This window comes from Dipodomys merriami, unplaced genomic scaffold (assembly GCF_024711535.1).
Source record: "Dipodomys merriami isolate MVZ:Mamm:240054 unplaced genomic scaffold, mDipMer1.0.p SCAF_21, whole genome shotgun sequence".
Taxonomy (NCBI): Eukaryota; Metazoa; Chordata; class Mammalia; order Rodentia; family Heteromyidae; genus Dipodomys; species Dipodomys merriami.
This window is the reverse complement of record NW_027203493.1, coordinates 7974363-7995434: the sequence shown is the minus strand read 5'-3', so window position 1 is coordinate 7995434 and position 21072 is coordinate 7974363. Positions and strand designations below refer to the sequence as shown.

The window sequence follows — 21072 nt, the reverse complement described above, 5'->3', positions numbered from 1 at the left end:
TATAGGTATGAGCCTCCAATGCCCAGCTCTGTTTTTTTTTTTTTTTGGCGGGGGGTCAGTCGTGGGCCTTGAACTCAGGATACTGTCCCAGAGCTCTGCAAAAAGAACTCTACCACTTGAGTCATAGCGCCACTTCTGTTTTTTTTTTTTTTTTTGTCGGTCACGGAGGCCTGGGCGCTGTCCCTCAGCTCTTCAGCTCAAGGCGAGCGCTCTACCACTTGAGCTACAGCGCCACTTCCGGTTTTCTGGTGGTTTATTGGAGATAGGAGTCTCACGGTCTCTCCTGCCCGGGCTGGCTTTGAACCGCGATCCTCAGATCTCAGCCTCCTGAGTAGCTAGGATTACAGGCGTGAGCCACCAGCGCCCGGCACACTTCTGTTTTTTTTGAGTGATCAATTGGAGATGAGGTGTTTTTTTTTTTTCTGGTCCTGGGGCCTGAACTCTGGGCCTGGTCACTGTCCCTCAGCTATTCAGCACAAGGCTAGTGCTCTACCACTTGAGCCACAGCGCCACTTCTGGCTTTTTTTGCTTATATGGTGCTGAGGAATCGAACCCAGGACCTCAGGAATGCAAGGCAAGCGCTCTACCACTGAGCCACCTTCCCAGCCCCTCCAGTTTACTTCTTGAAGTAGCCATACGAACTGGTGCAATGTGCTGCTCCGCTCTACCTCCCAGGCCTCCACCCTCCACAAACAGCTCTAATCCTTACCTACCTGCTCTTTCTGTGGCCAGAGTGCCTGATGACAGCAAGCCCCTGGATCTGACTTTAATTCTGGGTACTGTGTCAGGAAAAGGTGGAGACACCTCTCTGGTAGCTGAAATTCAGCCTTCAATACCCAGTGTCACTTATTTCTGTCTGGAAACTAAATAATGATCCCAACCAACACTCTCTTTCTTGAATCTTAGAAAGGCTGAATGAGTCATTGTTTATTTTTGGCTCTTCTTAGGATCTAGACAAACATACAAAGGGATGAAGAAGAGTAGGAAGGCCAATGAGGGGCAGCCAAATTTCCACTTTAACTCTTGGCTTCCTTCAGCAACATCCATCTGTAAGAGTACATGGCTTAAAATTTCCATAGGGTCGGGTGCCACTGGCTCACACCTGTAATCCTGGCTACTCAGGAGGCTGAGATCTGAGGATTGTGGTTCAAAGCCAGCCTAGGCAGGAAAGTCCGTGAGACTCTTATCTCCAATAAACCACTAGAAAACCAGAAGGGAGCTGTGGCTCAAGCCGTAGGGCGCTTGCCTTGAGCTGAAGAGCTGAGGGAGAGGGCCCAGGCCCAGAGTTCAAGCTCCAAGACCACCACCACCAACAACAAAATCTTTCTTAGGGCTGGGCTCCTTGAACACACTAAAAAGCCAGCCTGGCTTCCTCAGTGATGCTAACTTACACCTCTAAATGTTCCAACTTTTGGGGAATATTTCCTTTGAGGATATTCTTTCATCTGTCAGTCTCAGGCTGTCTATTTGGAAGAAGAACTGTTTCTAAGATTGGTGTTTATCTACACTGTTGCTGAGATGTGAGAAAGAGCAAACACCTGGCTCTCTTGGACTAGCCTGAAAGATGGAGGCTCTGCAGCAATTCTGGTTCCCTTTTCATCCAGATGTGTGCCTTTCCCTTTCTGGGCAATGATACTTGATTATAATTACCATTTACACTGGTGGCTCCCTCTGAAGGGACAGAGCTGGAGCTTTGTCACACTTGGCCAAGGTGCCAAATGCCCCAGACTCAGACTATTTCTCATCTGCTATCAATCTTCTAAGCTGATTCTGAAAAGCAATGACCGTTCAGTAATGCCTCCCCTCTATCCTATTACATGGTTGATCCATGAAGTCAGAAATGGGTAAGAACACCCTCAAATCAGCCTGGTCCTTCACAACTATTTGGAAATGGCAACTGGGGGCCGGACTGTCAGGAGAGAAGGTGAGAGAGCCAGGAGAAAAGGCCTAAAAGGGCAGGTGACTAGGCTATCAGCCACCATGATATGATGGTTTAGTATAGAGGCTCAAGGGCTAGTTTTTCATCTTCTCACTTAAGCACTCCCTCCCCTGGCAAGAAACAATTCTCTAAGCTCTTATCTACTGTCAAGTCAGGTTTTATAATACCAAGGATCCCAAGGAGCTCATTCCTTGCTTTGTGCTTGGTGACAGTGCCGAGGCTGACAATGGAGAAGAATCAAGAACAGCACTGACAGCACAAAATGCGGCGCAGCTGCCTGTGTCTGGACAAAGGCAGACAACCACCTGTTTCAGGGGGAGGGCTACAATCTTGCCCAGCTGGCAGGCTTGGATACTGTGCCCTTGGGAATGGGTGTACCAGGGAGCTGCGTCACCCACAGACAGGCAGCAAGCCTTAGGCAGCTGCTCAAGAAAAAAGATAACCACCCGAGCTCCTATTTTCCTATTTATTTGTTTTTCTTATTCTAGGCCAGAGACCAATCATAGACTGTTGAAAAGATGTCACTGCTCTCAATTATCCTCCCATTTTCCATTGTACAAACCACCTGACCTGCTTAAACATAATCTAAAAAAGGCTCTTTACCAGACAGCATAAAGTTACAAAACATGTATGTGTATTCCTGTGGTATATTTTTCTGCAGAAGACGATACTGCTTTTGTGAGAATTTTAAAGGATTTTTTTTTTTTTGGGCGGAAAAAAAGGTAAGAAACAGATATAGGCAAAAGGTCTGGATTGGAAAGTTAGGAAGCCCACTTCTGGCAATAATCTTCCTAAAGGCTTTGGGTGAGTCTTAATCCTCATCTGTATATTGTTCTGTTTTCTTTGCCTAAAGCAGGGATGAGGAAACTTTTTTTTTTGTCAAAGGCCATTTGAATATATGTATTTTAGTCATGGGGCTTGAACTCTGGGCATGGGCACTGTCCCTCAGCAATTTAGCTCAAGACTAGTGCTCTACCACTTGAGCCGCAGCACCACTTCTGGTGTTCTGGTGGTTTATTGGAGATAAGAATCTTACAGACTTTCCTGCCTGTGATCCTCAGATTTCAGCCTCCTAAGTAGCTAGGATTACAGGTGTGAGCCACCAATGCCTGGCTCCATTTGAGTATTCTTAACACCACTTGCAGGCCATATAAGCAGACAGCCAGTAGCAGATGACAGGAAGCAAATATGTCTGCCCTGCTATGTACCAAAGGATTCTGTAGTTCTTATAGGACCCATGGGGCAAATGTTCTCCATTTCTACCATGGGAGAACAGCAGCTTGTTTTAGGCTTTAAAGTCAAAAGGAGATATAAAGGTGATTGAGATATGAAAGGGACTGAGAACTGGGGAAGCTTTGAAGAACTTAGGACAAAGTCACATCCACATCAGATTTATATTGGGTCCTAAATTTCCAGGCTTCAGGAACTCAGGAAATCAAAAGAAATAGCACTAAAAAGATGGGCTAAATTAGTATCTTCTTGGTCTGTGATGAGACACGGTTCTACATGTCTAGTGCTAGTTGCCATCTTCCTTGAGGAAGAGTTTTGAGCTCCTGCTGAGTAAGAATCCCCCAGGCAGCCGAAGAAGACTTAGGCTTCCTGAGACTCTGGAATGCTGAAGACAACATATGGGGAGAAAAGAGAAAATCGAGGCCACAGCCAGCTTCATGCTTGGCTAAGGAGTCTGTGACTCATACCAAGTATGTGGGCTGGGGTTTTAGACATGACACCTTTGAGGAGGCCACAACAAAATAAGATAGAGATTCTCCCTCTATGAGGGCAGACCACTTTGCAAGGGACTGGGCTGGGACTTTGCTTGGGACCAATGTATGTGGCAGGAGTCATAGACAACACTGGTGGAGGAAAGAGATCTCTGAGAAAGAGGGGAAGGAAGACTTGCAACTAGAGTGCTGTTATAAAGTGAAATAATAGTCCAGAATCCTGCACCAGTTTTGGAAATGAGGTCTACTAGATTCTTCTTATGAATTCCTAAGGAGAGAAAGAGATAAAAAAAAAATATTTCAAGGGACTGGGAAGGTGGCTCAGTGGTCGAGTGCTTGCCTTGCATGCATGAGGCCCTGGGTTCGATTCCCCAACACCACATAAGCAAAAAGAAAAAAAAAAGTCAGAAGTGGCGCTGTGGCTCAAGTTGTAGAGTGCTAGCCTTGAGCTGAAGAGCTGAGGGACAGCGCCCAGGCCCAGAGTTCAGGCCCCACGACTGGACCCCCCCCTAAAAAAAAAGAAATATTTCAAGACTCACTGATCCTGGATCATGTATGGACAGCCTGAGGGATGAGTAGAAATTGATAGATGCAGAACCCTAGATAACAAATGGCAGAGTCACGGAAGAGGCAAACTGGAAAGGCACAGGAAGTAGTGAAGGATGTTCTCTGGACACACATGCTGAAGAGAGAAGCAGCTGGCAGAGGAAGGCATTCTCCTTGCTAAGAGTAGTCTGATTTAAAATCAGGTTCTCTCTCCATAGTTACTGACCTAACTCAGTTGACATGGGTCAATCATTACTCAACTTACCAGACAGGAATGGATCCAAATATATACTCTAGGAAAACTCACCAAGGACTTTCTGAAATAGCCAGAGATTCCTGTGAGACTAGTCACATCATGCTCTGTGATCTACAGAACACCCTAGAAGACTCTGCACCAAGTGAAGGACAGCATTAGGACAGCCTAGAGGCAGAAGTGGCATTTAGTTGCTTGGAACCCTGCAGTGTCCCACACAGCAATCAAGAGTGATCTGCAGTGAAGCACAGAGCTTCACACTCCCCACCTGGCTGGGTTTAGAAATTGATGACAAATCAGGCTGATCCCCATGGTCTTAACTGAACAAATGCCTGGATAGATACCTATCCTCCAAAAAGTCAGAGGAAGGGAAAGGAATGTCATCAGGACAGAAATGCTTTGGCTCCCTGTCTCCTCCTACTCCCTAATTTAAGGCAAGATAATAATCATTTTGACTTTAAATTGAGCTTTTAAGTCTGCCTTCACTATTATGAACTACAGCTTCAAGCAAAAAGAAAAACAGGCAGAACACAGGGACAAGCTGTTAGAGATCAGTGGCTTGACAAATTAGGGTTTTAACAATACCTTATTTCCATTTTATTCTCTAAATTAATGTCCACAGCATTAACTCTAAACTGTCAAGTAAAATTTTGAGAAAAGGTTTTAAAAAGAATCTGTGTTTTTGTCTGCAGAGACTTTACTAAGAAACCAGGAAACAAGAGACAAAAAAAAGAAAATAAATACTGCTTGACTCAAGAAGATAGTCTCTAAAGCAGCTTTGTGATAGTATCTGGATGGACAGCTAACTCCATTTCTTCAAGGAGCCTAAGAATTCCCTGGGCAGGAGGATGATATACTCCCCTTCCAACAATTTTAACTGATAGTTTAAAAACAGCTTTCAGATGAACCCTGTTCACGCTACACCTTGGCAGAGATACTCTTAACTCCCATCCCTGCAAACCTCCATCTCCCACCCTGAGCAACTCACTCTGGTCGGCAGATCACCAGGTCTCCTTTGTTGGTGCCATAGGCCAGGCCAAGCCCTGGCTCAGGCAGCCAACGGGCAGAATTGATGCTTACATGTCTCCGCTGGTCAGCAGGCATTGGGTAAAGGACATTGAAAACTCTCTGGGTGGGAAAGAGAGAAGAAAAGACAATAGGAGAAATAATGTTACCAAAAACAACAAAATCCAAGGAGAAATAAATTAACCACAGAGAAAAAAGACACGCTGGGTATGAGCGGATCATTAACTTATGTGGGAGAGCTTGTGGGAAAGGGGAAGGTAGGACCCCTCTTATTTTTCGTGAGAGTTAGGTCTCTTCCAGGGCATTCTAGAAGCCTAGCTGATGTACTCTCAAGAGTTTTCTGCTCTTCCCACCTAGCTTCTTTGGCATCAGCCTCATGCAGTGCCCACCACACTGGGAAGGACTGCCCATAACTTTCTTCTGGCCAGAACAACCAGCGAGAGGCAACCTGGGTTGGTAGCCCTGTTACCATGGAAATTTTCCCCAGCTTGCACAGCAATGGGGAATTGGAGGTGATAGGGGGGCGGGAGGGGGTGATAACATTAGAGAACATTCTTAATTCATCTAATTAAAAGCACTATTAAAACTGCTATTGTTCAGGAAACCTAAAAGATATGTTCAGCTGTAGGGAGCAGGCAGAAGGGAATCTTGACTCCACAGGCACATGGTTTCCTTCTAACAGAGAATGGAAAGGAACTGAAAGGCATGGAGATCAATTTCTGCTTCTCAAAGCAAGAGATTTTCCTTTCAAAACTTTCTACCCATCTTTCCGATGGACTGTATTCTGAGAGGTAGTTTGGTGGATCTAGGGTTTCAGCTGAGGGAAAACCAGCCTCAAAAGTCTTTCTGAGAATATTCAGAAGAACTTCAGTCAGATAGGAACAGGCCTAGGTCAAGAAGAATGAAGGGCACAGGCTTTTACTCAGAAAGGGAAGTCTGAGTCCTGATAAAATGTATTACAGCTTCTCTAGATCTCAGCTTAAAAAAAAAAAAAAAAAGCAGGTACATGTTGGGCACCAGTGGCTCACACCTGTAAACCTAACTACTCAGGAGGCTGAGATCTAAGGAACAAAAGCCAGCACAGGTAGAAAAACCCATGAGACCCTTATCTCTAATGAACCACAAAAAGCCAGAAGCAGAGCTGTCGCTCAAGTGATACAGATTTGAGCACAAAAGGTCAGCGAAAGCACACAAACTCGGAGTTCAAGCCCCAGGTCTGGCAAACCAGAACAAACCAAAAAAACCCACAAAAGTACCTAGAGCTGTGGCTCAAGTGGTAGAGTGCTAGCCTTGAGTGAAAAAAGCCAAGAGAGCACAAGGCCTTGAGTTCAAGCCCCCATATAAAGCACCTATATTCAAATGACTAAGGAGATTAAAGCCATGTGCTGGTGGCTACATATCTATAATTCTAGCTACTCAGAAAAGTTGAAGCCGGGCGCTGGTGGCTCAGGCCTGTAATCCTAGCTACTCAGGAGGCTGAGATCTGAGGATCGCGGTTCAAAGCCAGCCCGGGCAAGAGAGACCGTGAGACTCCTATCTCCAATAAACCACCAGAAAACCGGAAGTGGCACTGTGGCTCAAGTGGTAGAGTGCTCGCCTTGAGCTGAAGAGCTGAGGGACAGCACCCAAGCCCAGAGTTCAAGCCCCACGACCGACCAAAAAAAAAAAAAAAAAAAAAAAAGAAAAGTTGAGACTTGACAATCAATCTTAGTTTGGAGCCAGCAAGGGAAGATAAGACATCAGGACTCTCTTATCTTCAATAGCCAGCATAAAACCAGAAGTGGAGACACATGGCTTACATGACAGAGTACTAACTATATTAAAAACAAGCAAAAGCATGAAGCTTTGAGTTCAAGCCTTTATACCAGCGTGCATGCATGCATGCATGCGCATACAGACACACACACATACCAAACTAAGATAAAATGATAGATATAGAATGCCTGACATGATACAAGTTCATAAATGGTAACTGTTGTTATTGTTGCCAGATACCTGCATCTGGGGTTTCACAAAAGGGCCTATGAAAAGGACACGATGTTGAAAACCTATAAACTGGAGTTTTATTTCCCATGTAGCCTCTCTAGTTTTTATTCTATAAAATAGGGATGAACTTCATCTGTTTTTACTTACCCCTAGGGCTGATGGGAGGAAAATTAACTGAGGATAAAAATAAGAGTGTGTTTTAGAAAGCAATATTCATAAAATGAATTTAGTTTTTGTTATGTTTTGTTGGATAAAAGGGCTTGCTATGTTGCCCAGGCTGGTCACAAATTCTTGGGCTCAAGAAATACCACCTACTTTTGTCAGGTCCAGCTTAATAATTACTTCTATTAATTTAATTTTGTTTTTTTTGGGTCCAGTCATGGGGACTGAACTCTGGGCCTGGGCGCTGTCTCTCAGCTCTTCAGCTCAAGGCTAGCAGTCTACCACTTGAGCCACAGAGCCACTTCTGGCTTTTTTTTTTCTTCTGCTTATGTGGTGCTGAGAAATCGAACCCAGGGCCTCATACATGCAAGGCAAGCACTCTACCACTGAGCCACCTTCCCAGCCCCACTTCTATTAATTTTAATGAGACAAAAAAAGAAAAACAAAGAGAAAAGAAATAAAAACTAGGACTAATATGGTAGTGCATACCTAGAATCCTAGCACTTGGGAGGCTGGGAGTTGTTCAAATGACAGAGTATTTCTAAGTATGAGGCCCTGAGATCAAACACCAGTACCACCAAAACCAACCAACCAAGCAAAAAAAAAAAAAACCCCAACAGCAACAACAAAAACCTCATCAAGTTTGGGGCCAATAAAGAGATCTTTTCTCAAAATAACCTATAAAAATGAAACAAGGGAACATGTTGGAGAAGCTATTTTTTGGGGGGGAGGGAGACAGGAAGTATGGTAAGAGGGGATATGACTGATTGGAATAGACTATAAACATGAGTGAAAATGTGAAAATAAAATAATCCCCTGTATAATTAATATAAGCTTTAAAAAACCCTCAGGGGATACCCACTCACCGTTACTAGTAACAGTTGTGCTAACGAGGAGGATGAAAGAAAATGATATGGTCAAAGTAGATTGTTTGCTACTATGAAAATAGAACAATAAAACCTGTTGAAAGCCTAGTGCTGGTGGCTCATGTCTGTAACCCTAGCTACTCAGGATGCTGAGATCTGAGGATCAAGGTTCAAAGCCAGCCTGGGCAGGAAGTCTGAAACTTTTATTTTTTTATTTTTATTTTTATTTTTTGGTCCGGTCATGAGGCCTGAACTCTGGGCCTGGGCACTGTCCCTCAGCTCTTCAGCTCAAGGCTAGTGCTCTACCTCTTGAGCCACAGCGTCACTTCCGGCTTTTTTCTTTTTGCTTATGTGGTGCTGAGGAATTGAACCCAGGGCCTCAGGCATGCAAGGCAAGCGCTCTACCACTGAGCCACCTTCCCAGCCCAAAGTCTGAAACTTTTATCTCCAATTAACCACTAGAAAACTGGAAGTGGCGCTCTAGCTCAAAGTCATAGAGCACTAGCCTTGAGCAAAAAAGAGTAGGGACAGTGCCCAGGCCCCGAGTTCAAGCCCCACAACAACAAAAATCTGTTAAAAAAAACAACAACAAATAATAAAGAAAGTGATAGAGGTAGTACTAAAAAAAGAATACAACTGTGTCTTCCCTCCTCCCATCAAAAAAAAAAAAAAGTGAAACTTTAAGGGAAACCACAAATTTGAAACATAGGTAACATGTAAGCAGCCTTGGGAAAGATACATAAAAAGGCCTTCTCAAGTGTGGTCATAAGAAATGTGCCTTGTAGCTGATGGCACCCTTCTAGAATGACCTTCAGAATGAATGAGCTTTTTAACAGATATGGGATTAGTTCTTACGTAGAGTAAGACTGACTGACCTGTGCTTGCTGCATTTTGAACCTTCTATGCTCTCTTAGTAAGATTCAACTCCAGATCTTATAGCCAGGACTCCTTAAATCTTTGGATGAACCTTGACAACTATTAAAAAAAAAAAAGCCTGATGGAATTTATGAACTTCAGTCCTAATCACTGAGAATGTGGATGGCTTGACCTGTGGATAATCTCCTCATATAAGGATACTTAGCAGGATCCTTCAAGAAATTCAGGGCTATTGCTCTCCATTTGACCTTCTTAGATGATGACCATGCAAGGTGGCAATACCATTCCTTTCCCTTTGCTCTAACCAATCACTTTCCTCTAAATCAAGAAACATACTGTGGTGCCTTTATTCTTTCCCTGCCAGAAGATAACCAATAGTCACTTTTGCAACTTCAAGGCTCAAGGTACAGTGACAGGGTAACTCAGACAATTGTAGTTGGCATACTTAATCTGGTATTTCTTCTCTCTTAACAGAGTTAAGTGGGTCAGAAAGATGAGCATTATTTCAATGGGTTCGATAAAGGAAGCCCTGGGTTTGGGTCTATGAAGCTCTGTATAAGTTACAGAACAGAATCTTCCTAAAACTATCATGACTTACAAACTTCAGGGAACAGAGTAAAACGGGACAGAGAAAGTAGCTTTGTAAGGAAGAAAATGTCTTAGCTGGACACTGGTGGCTCATGCCTGTAACCCTAGCTACTCAGGAAGCTGAGATCTGAGTATTGTGGTTCAAAGCCAGCCTAGGTAGGAAGGGCCATGAGACTTTTTTTTTTTTTTTTTGGTCATGGGGCTTGAACTTTGGGCCTGGGCCCTGTTCCTGAGATCTTCAGCTCAACCCTACCATTTGAGCCACAGTGCCACTTCTGGTTTTCTGGTGGTTTATTGGGGATAAGAGTCTCATGGACTTTTCTGCCTGGGCTGGCTTTGAGCCAGATCCTCAGATCTCAGCCTCCTGAGTAGCTAGGATTACAAGGGTAAGCCACTGGTGCCCGGCTGCTGTGAGACTTATCTCCAATTAAGCACCAGAAAATCGGAAGTGGCACCGTGGCTCAAGTGGTGGAGTGCTTGCCTTGAACTGAAGAGCTGAGGGATAATGCCCAGGCCTAGAGTTCAAGCTCCACGACTAATCAAAAAAAAAAGAAAGAAAGAAAGAAAAGAAAAAAAGAAAAGAAAATAAAAAGAAAGAAAATGATGTTTTAGTCTGGAAAAGCAGCACAGGGGCTGGGAAGGTGGCTCAGTGGTAGAGCGCTTGCCTTGCATGCCTGAGGCCCTGGGTTCAATTCCTCAGCACCATATAAGCAAAAAGAAAAAAAGCCGGAAGTGGCGCTGTGGCTTAAGTGGTAGAGCACTAGCCTTGAGCTGAAGAGCTGAGGGACAGTGCCCAAGCCCAGAGTTCAAGCCCCAGGTCCAACCAAAAAAAAAAAAAATTGAAGGTTGAGACCCCCTTCCTCACTTCTCCAAGACCTTGTTAGTTACTTCACAACTTCTTCAGCCACAGGGACATGGATTTTTCCTCTGGCTCTGGCACACCACCCTCACTCCCACCTCCCATCTAAGAAGTCCTTAAACTGTGCTGAAAGAGCAGCTCCCAAGGGCCAACCTTGGGTATTAGGCTAAATCCTGCTTTGTGGCAGAAAGCCAGAAGATGCTCCATAAACATCAGTTGTTTTCAGGATTTCTGATAAGCTTTTGCTTGGTCACTACAATCATCATGAGGGTGGGAAGGAAGGAATGAATGTAAGACTGACAGAGGGGGAGGAACAAGTCCAGAGAGTACATTATGGACATTGCAGTGATTCTTAGGTACTGGAGGGCAGCTGGCCCAGACCTTCTTGCATATAGTTCTGCAACAAGTAAGGCCTCAGAACAAGAGAACCTGACACATTCTGAAAAATTCCACGGTGTGGCTTATAATCCTTCCTGAGTTAGAACTGAAAGCTCTTAGTCTATGTTACTGAGGGGGCACATAATGTCACAATTAGTCAGCCCTGGAGATGAGAAGCTATCTGGGCAACAATTTCCCCATACTGACAGATGGTTAGGTAGTTCAAACTACTCCTCAACCACATATGGCTTTGGTCATTAGTCTTTCCCACCCAGAGACTGGGTGAATTGTAAATCTCCTTCTAGAATGCTACAGAGACTGGCTCTATAACCTATTCCTAGAATTGACAAGAAAGAGCAGCTAAGATGGTATAAATATGACCCTGCCTTTACCAAACGTACCACAAATACAGCTCAAATAAAAGGTTACCATAACAGTAAGGAGTGGCAGCACATGCCTGTCATCCTAGCACTTGGGAAGCTGAAGCAGAGGGATCATGAGTTCAAAGCCAAGCCTGGGCTACAAAGCCAGACTGTCTCAAAAATTTATTTCCTTAATATGTCAGGTGCCCTAAAGCTCCCCCAGGAGATATGTAGAAAAGCAGTTAGCCAGCACCCACTGCCCCTCTCCCACCTAATTCTATTATACTGGAAAATTATCAAGGATGTGAGGTTCCCTTTGCAGGACTGGCTACAAAACCGGGCTGCTGATTCATGTTTGAGGAGTCCTGGTTTTATCTTAGCTACAGCTATGCCCTGGTGTATATAACAGATGCTGACAGCATCCCCCTGCCTTCCCAAAGTAGATTGTTCTTATTTCTGTCTAACATTAATGAAGGAAAGTAGAATCAATATGCTAGAAGGAACAGATTTTTGAGTCAGTGCAGTCTTTAGCACGTCAATAGGGAAAGAGTCAGGTCACCAAATCTTTACGGTTCTTAGGCAACAGATTCCTCCATTTCTAGGATCGAACACAATCTAACACTTGCCTCTCCATTCCTCAAACTTTAATAGGAAGCTGGAGCAAAAGAAGACACTTCTCAGAAAAAATGAAGGGCTCTTGTTCAAAGACAGATTGGCAAAAGATGCAAGGTCAGTGGGCAACCTTTCTCTCTTTTAAAATTTAGAGGAAATGTATTGTAGTCCTTAACAAAGGGCTTTCTACTGCATGCCAACAAAGATCAGACCATTAGTCCATGCAGCAAGCTGCTCTGCTCAGAACAAATGAAGTAAGAAGCTAAAAGAACAAAATCCTGTGGTTATTATTTTTAAAGTTGAGAATCTCATCATCTTTGAACTTGGAATCTTGCAGCTGGCAGATCTCTACCTTAAGACAATGAAAGCTGGATGGAAGAATGGGGTGACTAGAAAAGGAGGCAAGTCAAAGGGTCTTTGAGAAAGAAAGGACTATGTGGGTAGAAAACACCATGAGAGGCCGTTAAGTTTTCAAGAGCAATGACTAGAAGAGAATCAACTCTCCAAGAAGAGGGAGAGAAACCAATGAAAAGCAGATGACACAGTTGATTTTTCCACTGAAAATAGACCACTACACATCTTGTTACCAACTAAGAAATGCATATATCCCAGAGTAGAGACACTATGGTCATCTTTTCTTCCTTTAGAGCTATTGACTTGCTCAGATTTATGAATTGTTTGTTACTTTAACCCTGGGATTTTTTTTTCCCTTGAATTCTGGACCTAGGTATTGTCCCTGAACTCTGGGCCTGGGTGCTGTCCGTTAGCTCTTCACCTCAAGGCTAGCGCTCTACCACTTGAGCCACAACGCCACTTCTGGCTTTTTTTCTGCTTATGTGGTGCTGAGGAATCGAACCCAGGGCCTCATGCATGCAAGGCAAGCACTCTACCACTGAGCTACCTTCCCAGCCCGTCCTTGAGCTTTTTTTGCTCAAGGATAGCACTCTACCACTTAAGCCACAGTGCCCTTTATAGCTTTTCCTGAGTATTTTATTTATAGGACTTTCCTACCTGGTCTGGCTTCAAACTGCAATCCTCAGATCTCAGCCTCTTCAGTAGCTAGATTACTGGCATGAGCCAGCAGCATTCTGCTCTACTACTTGGGCCACAGCTCCACTTCTGGTTTTCTGGTGGTTAATTAGGGATAAGAGTCTCACAGACTTTCCTGCCCAGGCTGGCTTTGAACCACAATCCTTAGATCTCAGCCTCCTGAGTAGCTAGGATAACAGGCATGAGCCATTAGTACCCTGCAGAGATTTTAATCTTGTTTGCCATCTCAAAGCTTCCTTTTTTTATTTTGTGGTGCAGGTGAGCACTGTAGGCAGATAACTGTTTTATGAAAACTGAAGAGGCTAGCTGTAGTGGAACCCACTTGTAATCCCAGTCCCTCAGAAGCACTGATGGGAGGATCACTGGTTTGAAGCTTGATGGGACCCTATATGAATAATAACTAAAGCAAAAAGGTCTGGGGTGTGGCTCAAGTAGTAGTGTCTACATACAAGGGGAGGGCTCTTTGTTCAAACCACAGTTCAACCAAAAAGAACCGAAGGCTGTGGATGTAGCTCAATGGTAGAATATTGCCTAGAATGTATGTGAGACTAGGCTCAAACTCTAACACTGTATACACACAAAAATAAATAAATAAATAAATTCTAGTTGCATAATTCTTGCCTATCCTCAAGACACTAGGAACAGGAACCTTACCAGTGCTAGAGATGTGGAAATGAGGGACAAAGATGCCTTCACTTAACTTGGTTCAGAGAGGAAGTTCTAGGAGAGAAATCAAGTTTAGCTTCCCTTTGTCCTTGAAGCAGCAATTATATTCTTTAAGGTAGATCCTCAGATACATAAGGGTCGATGTTATTGAAAGCTTTTTTCTTTACAGATAAGTCATAAAAGTATACTCAAGGGTTGAGTATTATCTAGACTGATCAATACTTTGGTGTGTTAGAGCAACCTCCTCTTTTACTCTCTCTCTCTTCTTGAGTGTGTGTGTATTGTGTGTGTGTGTGTGTGTGTACTGTTGCTGTTATTGTGGTGGTGGTGGTGCAGGCACTTGAACTTTGCACATGCTAGGCAAGCACTCTCCCACTGAGGTCTATCTCTAGCTTTTCCCTTCTTGGTTTTACTGTTCAGTGCAGATATTTCAGGTGGGTATGTCTTACCCTAAGTTTTTTTTAAACAGTGAGAAATTTAAGAGCAAGTGCTAAGGTCTTTTTTTCCAATTATCTACCAGTTACTTACTCTTAGCTGGAAGCTCACCCTGTTTGCTTACTAGCTAGAATAGAGATGCTTGACTTAAAGAATAAGTAGCGATATGTGTTTCTCTTCAGGCTGGTCATTAGAAGGAATATTTCTTGAGTTCTTTTCCCCAACATTCAACTCATTGCTATCCTTGGATCAGAGGTGTCTGAAATGGATATTTATTATTATTATTTTTTGTTATTACTCTGACTATAAAGAAACATTACTTGGAGGCAGGTGTTGGTGGCTGCTGGTTGCTTCTAGCAACTCAGAAGGCTGAGATATAAGGATCATGGTTTGAAGCCAGCCTGAGCAGGAAAGCCCCATGAGACTTTTATCTCCAAGTAACCACTCAAAAACTGGTAGTGGAGCTGTGGTTTAAAGTGCTGGAGCACTAGTGTTGAACAAAAGAGCTCAGGGAGCAGGGCATCAGTGGCTTATGCCTGTAATGCTAGCTACTAAGGAGGCTGAGATCTGAGGATCGCGGTTCAAAGCCAGCCTGGGCAGCAAAGTCTATGAGATCTTATCTCCAATTAGCCACCAGAAAACTGGAAGTGGTGCTGTGGCTCAAATGGTAGAGCTCTCACTTTGAGGTGAAGAGCTCAAGGACAGGGCCCAGGCTGAGTTCAAGCCCACAACTGCCAAAAAAAAAAAAAAAGAACTCAGGGATAGCATACAGGCCATGAGTTCAAGCCCCACAACTGATTTAAAACAAAACAAAAAACATTAACTGGTTTGCCCTTTTAAAACATGTAATATTACATGATCATCAGAGTCTAGAGATACTGATTATTATAAATTCATTAATATGAACCATAGAAGCTAGGTGTGGAGCATACATTTATAATCCCAGCACTCAGGAGGGTGAGGTAGAAAGATATTGAGTCTGGGGACTGCCTGGGTTATAAAGTAAAATCTTGTTTCAAAAAACCAAAACAAGCCGGGTGCTGGTGGCTCACGCCTGTAATCCTAGCTACTCAGGAGGCTGAGATCTGAGGATAACGGTTCAAAGCCAGCTCGGGCAGGAAAGACCGTGAGACTCCTATCTCCAATAAACCACCAGAAAACCGGAAGTGGCGCTGTAGCTCAAGTGGTAGAGCGCTCACCTTGAGCTGAAGAGCTGAGGGACAGTGCCCAGACCCAGAGTTCAAGCCCCACGACCAACAACAACAACAACAAAAAAAAACAAAAAAAACAGGGGCTGGGAATGTGGCTTAGTGGTAGAGTGCTTGCCTAGCATGCATAAAGCCCTGGGTTCCATTGTTCTGTACCATATAAACAGAAAAAGCCAAAGTGGCACTGAGGCTAGTAGAATGGGATAGCCTTGAGCAAAAGCAGCTCAGGGACAGTGCCCAGGCCCTGAGTTCAAGCCCCAGGACTGCTCCCCTACCCCACACCGGCCACTGCAAAAAAAAAAAAAAAAAAAAAAGCTCAAGGACAGGCCCTGAGTTTAAGCTCTACAACCACCACCACCACCACCACCAACAACAACAAAAGGTTTGACATGCTGAGTGCTCAATTTACAATTAACTATAAGTGTAGCTTAGATCCTGGGTCTAGATAGATGGGTGCCTGGTACCTTCAGCAGTGACCAATGATTATAAACCTGGGCACTTTTGACCTGTCAGCAGTTTGGTTTTGTTTCTTTTGAGACAGCATCTTGCTGGCTTGGAATCACCATTTTGTGCCCAAGTGTGCTGGAATTACAAATGTGCGCCTGTCCTAGTTTATACTTCCATATCTAATCATCACTAGGCTACTCTCCTTCCCTGCCCTTGGAATTAGCCTGTGACAGAACCCTAATCATCTTTACTGATTTAGATTTGGAAAGTTTGATTTTCAAAAGTGACCTGAAATTCTTCATTCCAGAGTGTTCAGAAATCTAAGAGAACTGAATCTCTTCTTAATCTTGGAGAAGGCAAGGCTGGCTTTAGGGAAGGCAAATACCAAAATAAAGGTATTTTATTTTTGTATCCTGGAAGGGTACTATTTCTTCATGGGGAAACTGGGATAAAAGAGAGACGGCTTTGTTGTCAGAAATGATTTACTCCTTCCTAAGATTCTGTCCTCATTAATTTTCTTAAAGCTGTCTGTCAGCTGATTAAAAGCGGCTTCCGCTGCAATTATCTTAAAGTTGACTTCTGAGATGTGGTACAAAGCATCTATCCTCAAAGTTTCTTTCTTCAGAACACTGTGGGAAAAAAAGGAGGGGTATAGGAGAAATCAGAGGTGTCTCTCATGCTATTTGTCAGAGAAGGGAGGGGACCAGCTACAAAATTAAAAATAACATTAGATCTTCAGTCAAAGCCATCCATTTAGGTAGATTTTTCCATGACAAATTGATTCAGCACTGATTATTTCTTCCCTAAATGTCCTCATAAGAGTAGAGTCAATATTGCATTTTGGTCACTCAAGAAAATTTTATTGTAGGGGCTGGGAAGGTAGCTCAGCGGTAGAGTGCATGCCTTGCAAGCATGAGGCCCTGGGTTCGATTCCTCAGCACCACATAAACAGAAAAAGCTGGAAGTGGCGCTGTGGCTCCAGTGGTAGAGTGCTAGCCTTGAGCTGAAGAGCTGAGGGACAGCGTCCAGACCCAGAGTTCAGGCCCCATGACCGGCAAAAAAAGAAAATTTTATATATATATATATATATATATATATATATATATATACACACACATATATCCTTCCATATATGTTAAATCAAAACTCTTTTTTTTTGTTTTGTTTTTGTCGGTCATGAGGCTTGAACTCTGGGCCTGGGTGCCGTCCCTGTGCTCTTCAGCTCAAGGTGAGTGCTCTACCACTTGAGCCACAGTGCCACTTCCTGTTTTCTAGTGGTTTATTGGAGGTAAGAGTTTCACGGATGTTCCTGCCCATGCTGGCTTTGAACTGCGATCCTCAGATCTCCGCCTCCTGAGTAGCTAGGGTTATAGGCGTGAGCCACTAGCGCCCAGCTAAATCAAAACTCTTGAGGGCTGGGAATGTGGTTTAGTGATAGAGTGCTTGCCTTGCATGCATGAAGCCCTAGGTTTGATTCCTCAGTACCACATATACAAAAAAAGCTGTAAGTGGTGCTATGGTAGAATACAAGCCTTGAGCAAAAAAAGGGACAATGCCTAGGCCGCAAGTTCAAGCCCTAGGACTGGCAAAAAACAAAAACAAACAAAATTCTTGAGACATAAGGATTTATTAACATTAAATATAGTGATGCATGTCTGTAATCCTGGTTACTTAAGAGATGGAGATCAGTGAAAATGTTCAAGATCAGATTGGACAAAAAAAATTTGAGATCTCAACTAATAAAGGGTGGATGCACTGTTGTGCCCCTGTCATCTCAGCTATGATGGAAGTGTGACTATGAAGATTGAGGTCCACTTAGACCTAGGTATAAATTTTACAGTATTTGAAAAATATACTAAAGCAGAAAGGGTTGGAGGACCTGAGATCAACCCAGCACCCCCAGAAGTAAAGAGCCATTAACCTATTACAGATGCTAACCAGAAAATAACAATCCTGGAATAGCCTTCTGCTACTAGTGGCTAGGTAGCAGTCTGAAAAATGTCCACAAGACCTAGATCTAAGAAAAAGTAAAGAAAAGGCCCGGAATGTGGATTAGTGGTACAGTGCTTGCCTAGCATGCATGGAGCCTGGGTTCAATTCCTTAGTGGTTTTGTGGCTCAAGTGGTAGAGCACTATCCTTGAGTACAGAGAGGCTCAGGGGCAGAGCCCAGACACTAAGGTCAAGCCCTAGGACAGGCAAAGGAAAAAAAAATTATATATATACACATACACACACAATGTGCTATGTAGCCCAGGCTGGTCACAAACTTTCAATTCTCCTGCCTTAGCCTCCCATGTGTTGCAATTACAGGTATGTGAACCTCACCTGGCTACATGTTCCTTGCTTTTGTTGCTTTTGTCTTTCTACAATAGTGGGGTTTGAAATCAAGATTTTAAACTCAGAGCCCTGAGCTCTCACTCAGCTTCTTTACTCATAGCACTTGAATACTCTACTCTACTTCCAGCTTCTTGCTGATTAAGCAGAGATAAGAATCTCCTTTTGATCTCGTTGAGTAGCTAGGTTTACAGGTGTAAGCCACTTGTCTCTCAAGCTTCCTTTAAGGCACACAGGAGACATGCAATACTGATTTAAAGAATATGTTTTATTGGGGGCTGGGAAGGTGGCTCAGTGGTAGAGCTCTTGCCTTGCATCCTTGAGGCCCTAGGTTCGATTCCTCAGCACCACATAAGCAAAAAGAAAAAAAGCCGGAAGTGGCGCTGTGGCTCAAGTAGTAGAGCGCTAACCTTGAGCTGAAGAGCTGCGGGACAGCGCCCAGGCCCAGAGTTCAGGCCCCACGACCAGACCCAAAAAAAAAAAAAAAGAATATGTTTTACTTTGAATTCTTATCTGTTTAATTTTTCCATTCAAGTACATACATACATATCCTATTTACTACCACCATTAGTATGCCTAGCACTAACTGAAAGAAGGTACTAATGGGAATAATTTTTTTGAAAATAGAAGAACATTTCTGCTCAGCATCAGGCTTTCTCAGGGTTCTAGTTCCAGCTCTAAGACATGGTTAAGACTTTACCAGTAGATACTTCTAAAGTGAAAAAGCATTCTGGTTTTTCAAAAATTGGTAAGAAAAGTAATTCTTATATTTGTAGAAACTGAAAGTATTTAAAATAATCCTTGTCATGAACAATTAGGTATTTTTTCTTCCAAAAAAATGCAGCAATCAAAGCTGGGCACCAGTGGCTCACGCCTATTAATCCTAGCTACTCAGGAGGCTGAGATATGAGGATCATGGTTCAAAGCTAGTCTGAGCAGGAAAGGCTGTGAGACTCTTATCTCCAATAAACTACTCAGAACACTGGAAGTGGTGCTGTGGCTCAAGTGATACAGCAATAGCGTTGAGCTGAAGAGCTGAGGGACAGCGCCCAGGCCCAGAGTTAAAGCCCCATGATCAACCAAAAAATAAACAAATAAATAAATGAAGCAATCAAAACATATATAAAAACTATCATCCTAGAAAAACTACTTTTTAGGCCATTACCTTTGAGATTCAAAAAGTCAAGAAAATTAAAGATTTTGTGTTATGAGATGAGGAAACAGGGGGATGTCATTATTTTAATTCTGAGAATTCCAAAAGTATCTTGGTATTTCATTTAGTACAGAAGTAGATTCCTCAGCTGAAGTAATTTCTGAAATTTTGATCCTAAAGGTCAGAGAATGCTTTTAGAATTTATCAGTCCCATTGAAATCTCTTTGAGGAAGAAGACAAACTTTATAGCTCTCAACAGACCTCTCAGAGATTGGCTAGAAATTACTTCAAGTCAATAGACTGTCAATAGCAACAAAAATCAACAAATTGGAATAAGAAAAGGAGCAGGTAGAAGCCCAGTAAAAGCTGGATATGGTAGTCCATACCTGTATCCCAGAACTTGAGTGAGGGTAAGACAGGAAGGAAAAAACTGGGTAGACTGCAGTAGCTCAAGACTGTAATAATCCTAGTTTTTTGGGAGGCCAAGATTGGAATTGTGGCTTAAGATCACCAGGGCAAAAAAATGTTCTCAAGACTCCATCTGAACAAATAGTTGAGCTGGTGATATGTACCTGTCATCCTATTGATGCCTGGAAGCAAAATAGAATTGTAATAGGCCTGCTCTGCCATAAAAGTAAGACCATATCTCAAAAATAATCAACACAGCCTGGCTGCTGGTAGGTCATGCCTATAATCCTAGCACTTAGGAGGCTGAGATCTGAGCATTGTAGTGTGAAGCCAGCCCAGGCAAGAAAGTCTATGAGACTCTTATCCACTAAACTACCAAAAAAGCCTGAAGTGGAGCTGTGGCTCAAGAGGTAAAGCATTAGTTCTGGTCAAAAGAAACTCAGGGACAGTACCTGAGGACCTGAGTTCAAGCCCAGACCAGCACACATACAAAAAAAAATTACCTAACTTATGAAATTATAAGTCTTCTATATACCACTTTTTTTGTTGTTGTTGTTTGTGAACTCAGGGCCTGGGCACTATCTCTGAGCTTTTTTGCTCAAGACTAGCACTCTACCACTTTGAGCTAACAATACCACTTCCAGTTTCCTTTAAGTTAGCTAGAGATAAGAGTCTTACACTTTCCTGCCTGGGCTAGCTTTGAACCCTGATCCTCAGAACTCAGCTTCCTGAATAATTAGGATTACAAACATGAGCCACTAGCACTGGGTTTATCACTTTTATAACAATTAAAAATAAAGCAAGGGCTGGGAAGTTGGCTCAGTGGTAGAGTGCTTGCCTTGCATGCCTGAGGCCCTGGGTTCGATTCCTCAGCACCACATAAGAAAAAAGCCAGAAGTGGTGCTGTAGCTCAAGTGGCAGAGCGCTAGCCTTGAGCTGAAGAGCTGAGGGACAGCGCCCAGGCCCAGAGTTCAGGCCCCACGACCGGACCCAAAAAAAAAAAAAAAAAAAAAAAGCAAAAAATCCAACAGAGAGGGGATGGTTTATTGGCTCAAGTGGTAATGTATCTAGCCAGTGCAAGGTCCTAAGTTCAAGCCCCAATTCTGTCACATAAATACATGAGAGTTGGGAAAAAAGAGTATCCATCTGTTAAATCCTGTGTTGAAAGAACAAATGTCCTAGCATTCCCCTCCCCT

General features: G+C 43.3%; 1 protein-coding gene across 7 annotated transcripts in view; it reads right to left on the bottom strand.

Annotated features, from left to right (window-relative positions):
* Positions 1 to 21072, bottom strand: part of Ambra1 (autophagy and beclin 1 regulator 1) — a 221610-nt gene that overhangs the window by 13193 nt on the left and 187345 nt on the right. For all 7 annotated transcript variants that reach the window (XM_070032455.1, XM_070032456.1, XM_070032459.1 and 4 more), the window contains one exon: positions 5448 to 5587. In XM_070032455.1, coding sequence (XP_069888556.1) covers positions 5448 to 5587 — 140 coding nt within the window. The remainder of the gene's footprint in view (positions 1 to 5447; positions 5588 to 21072) is intronic.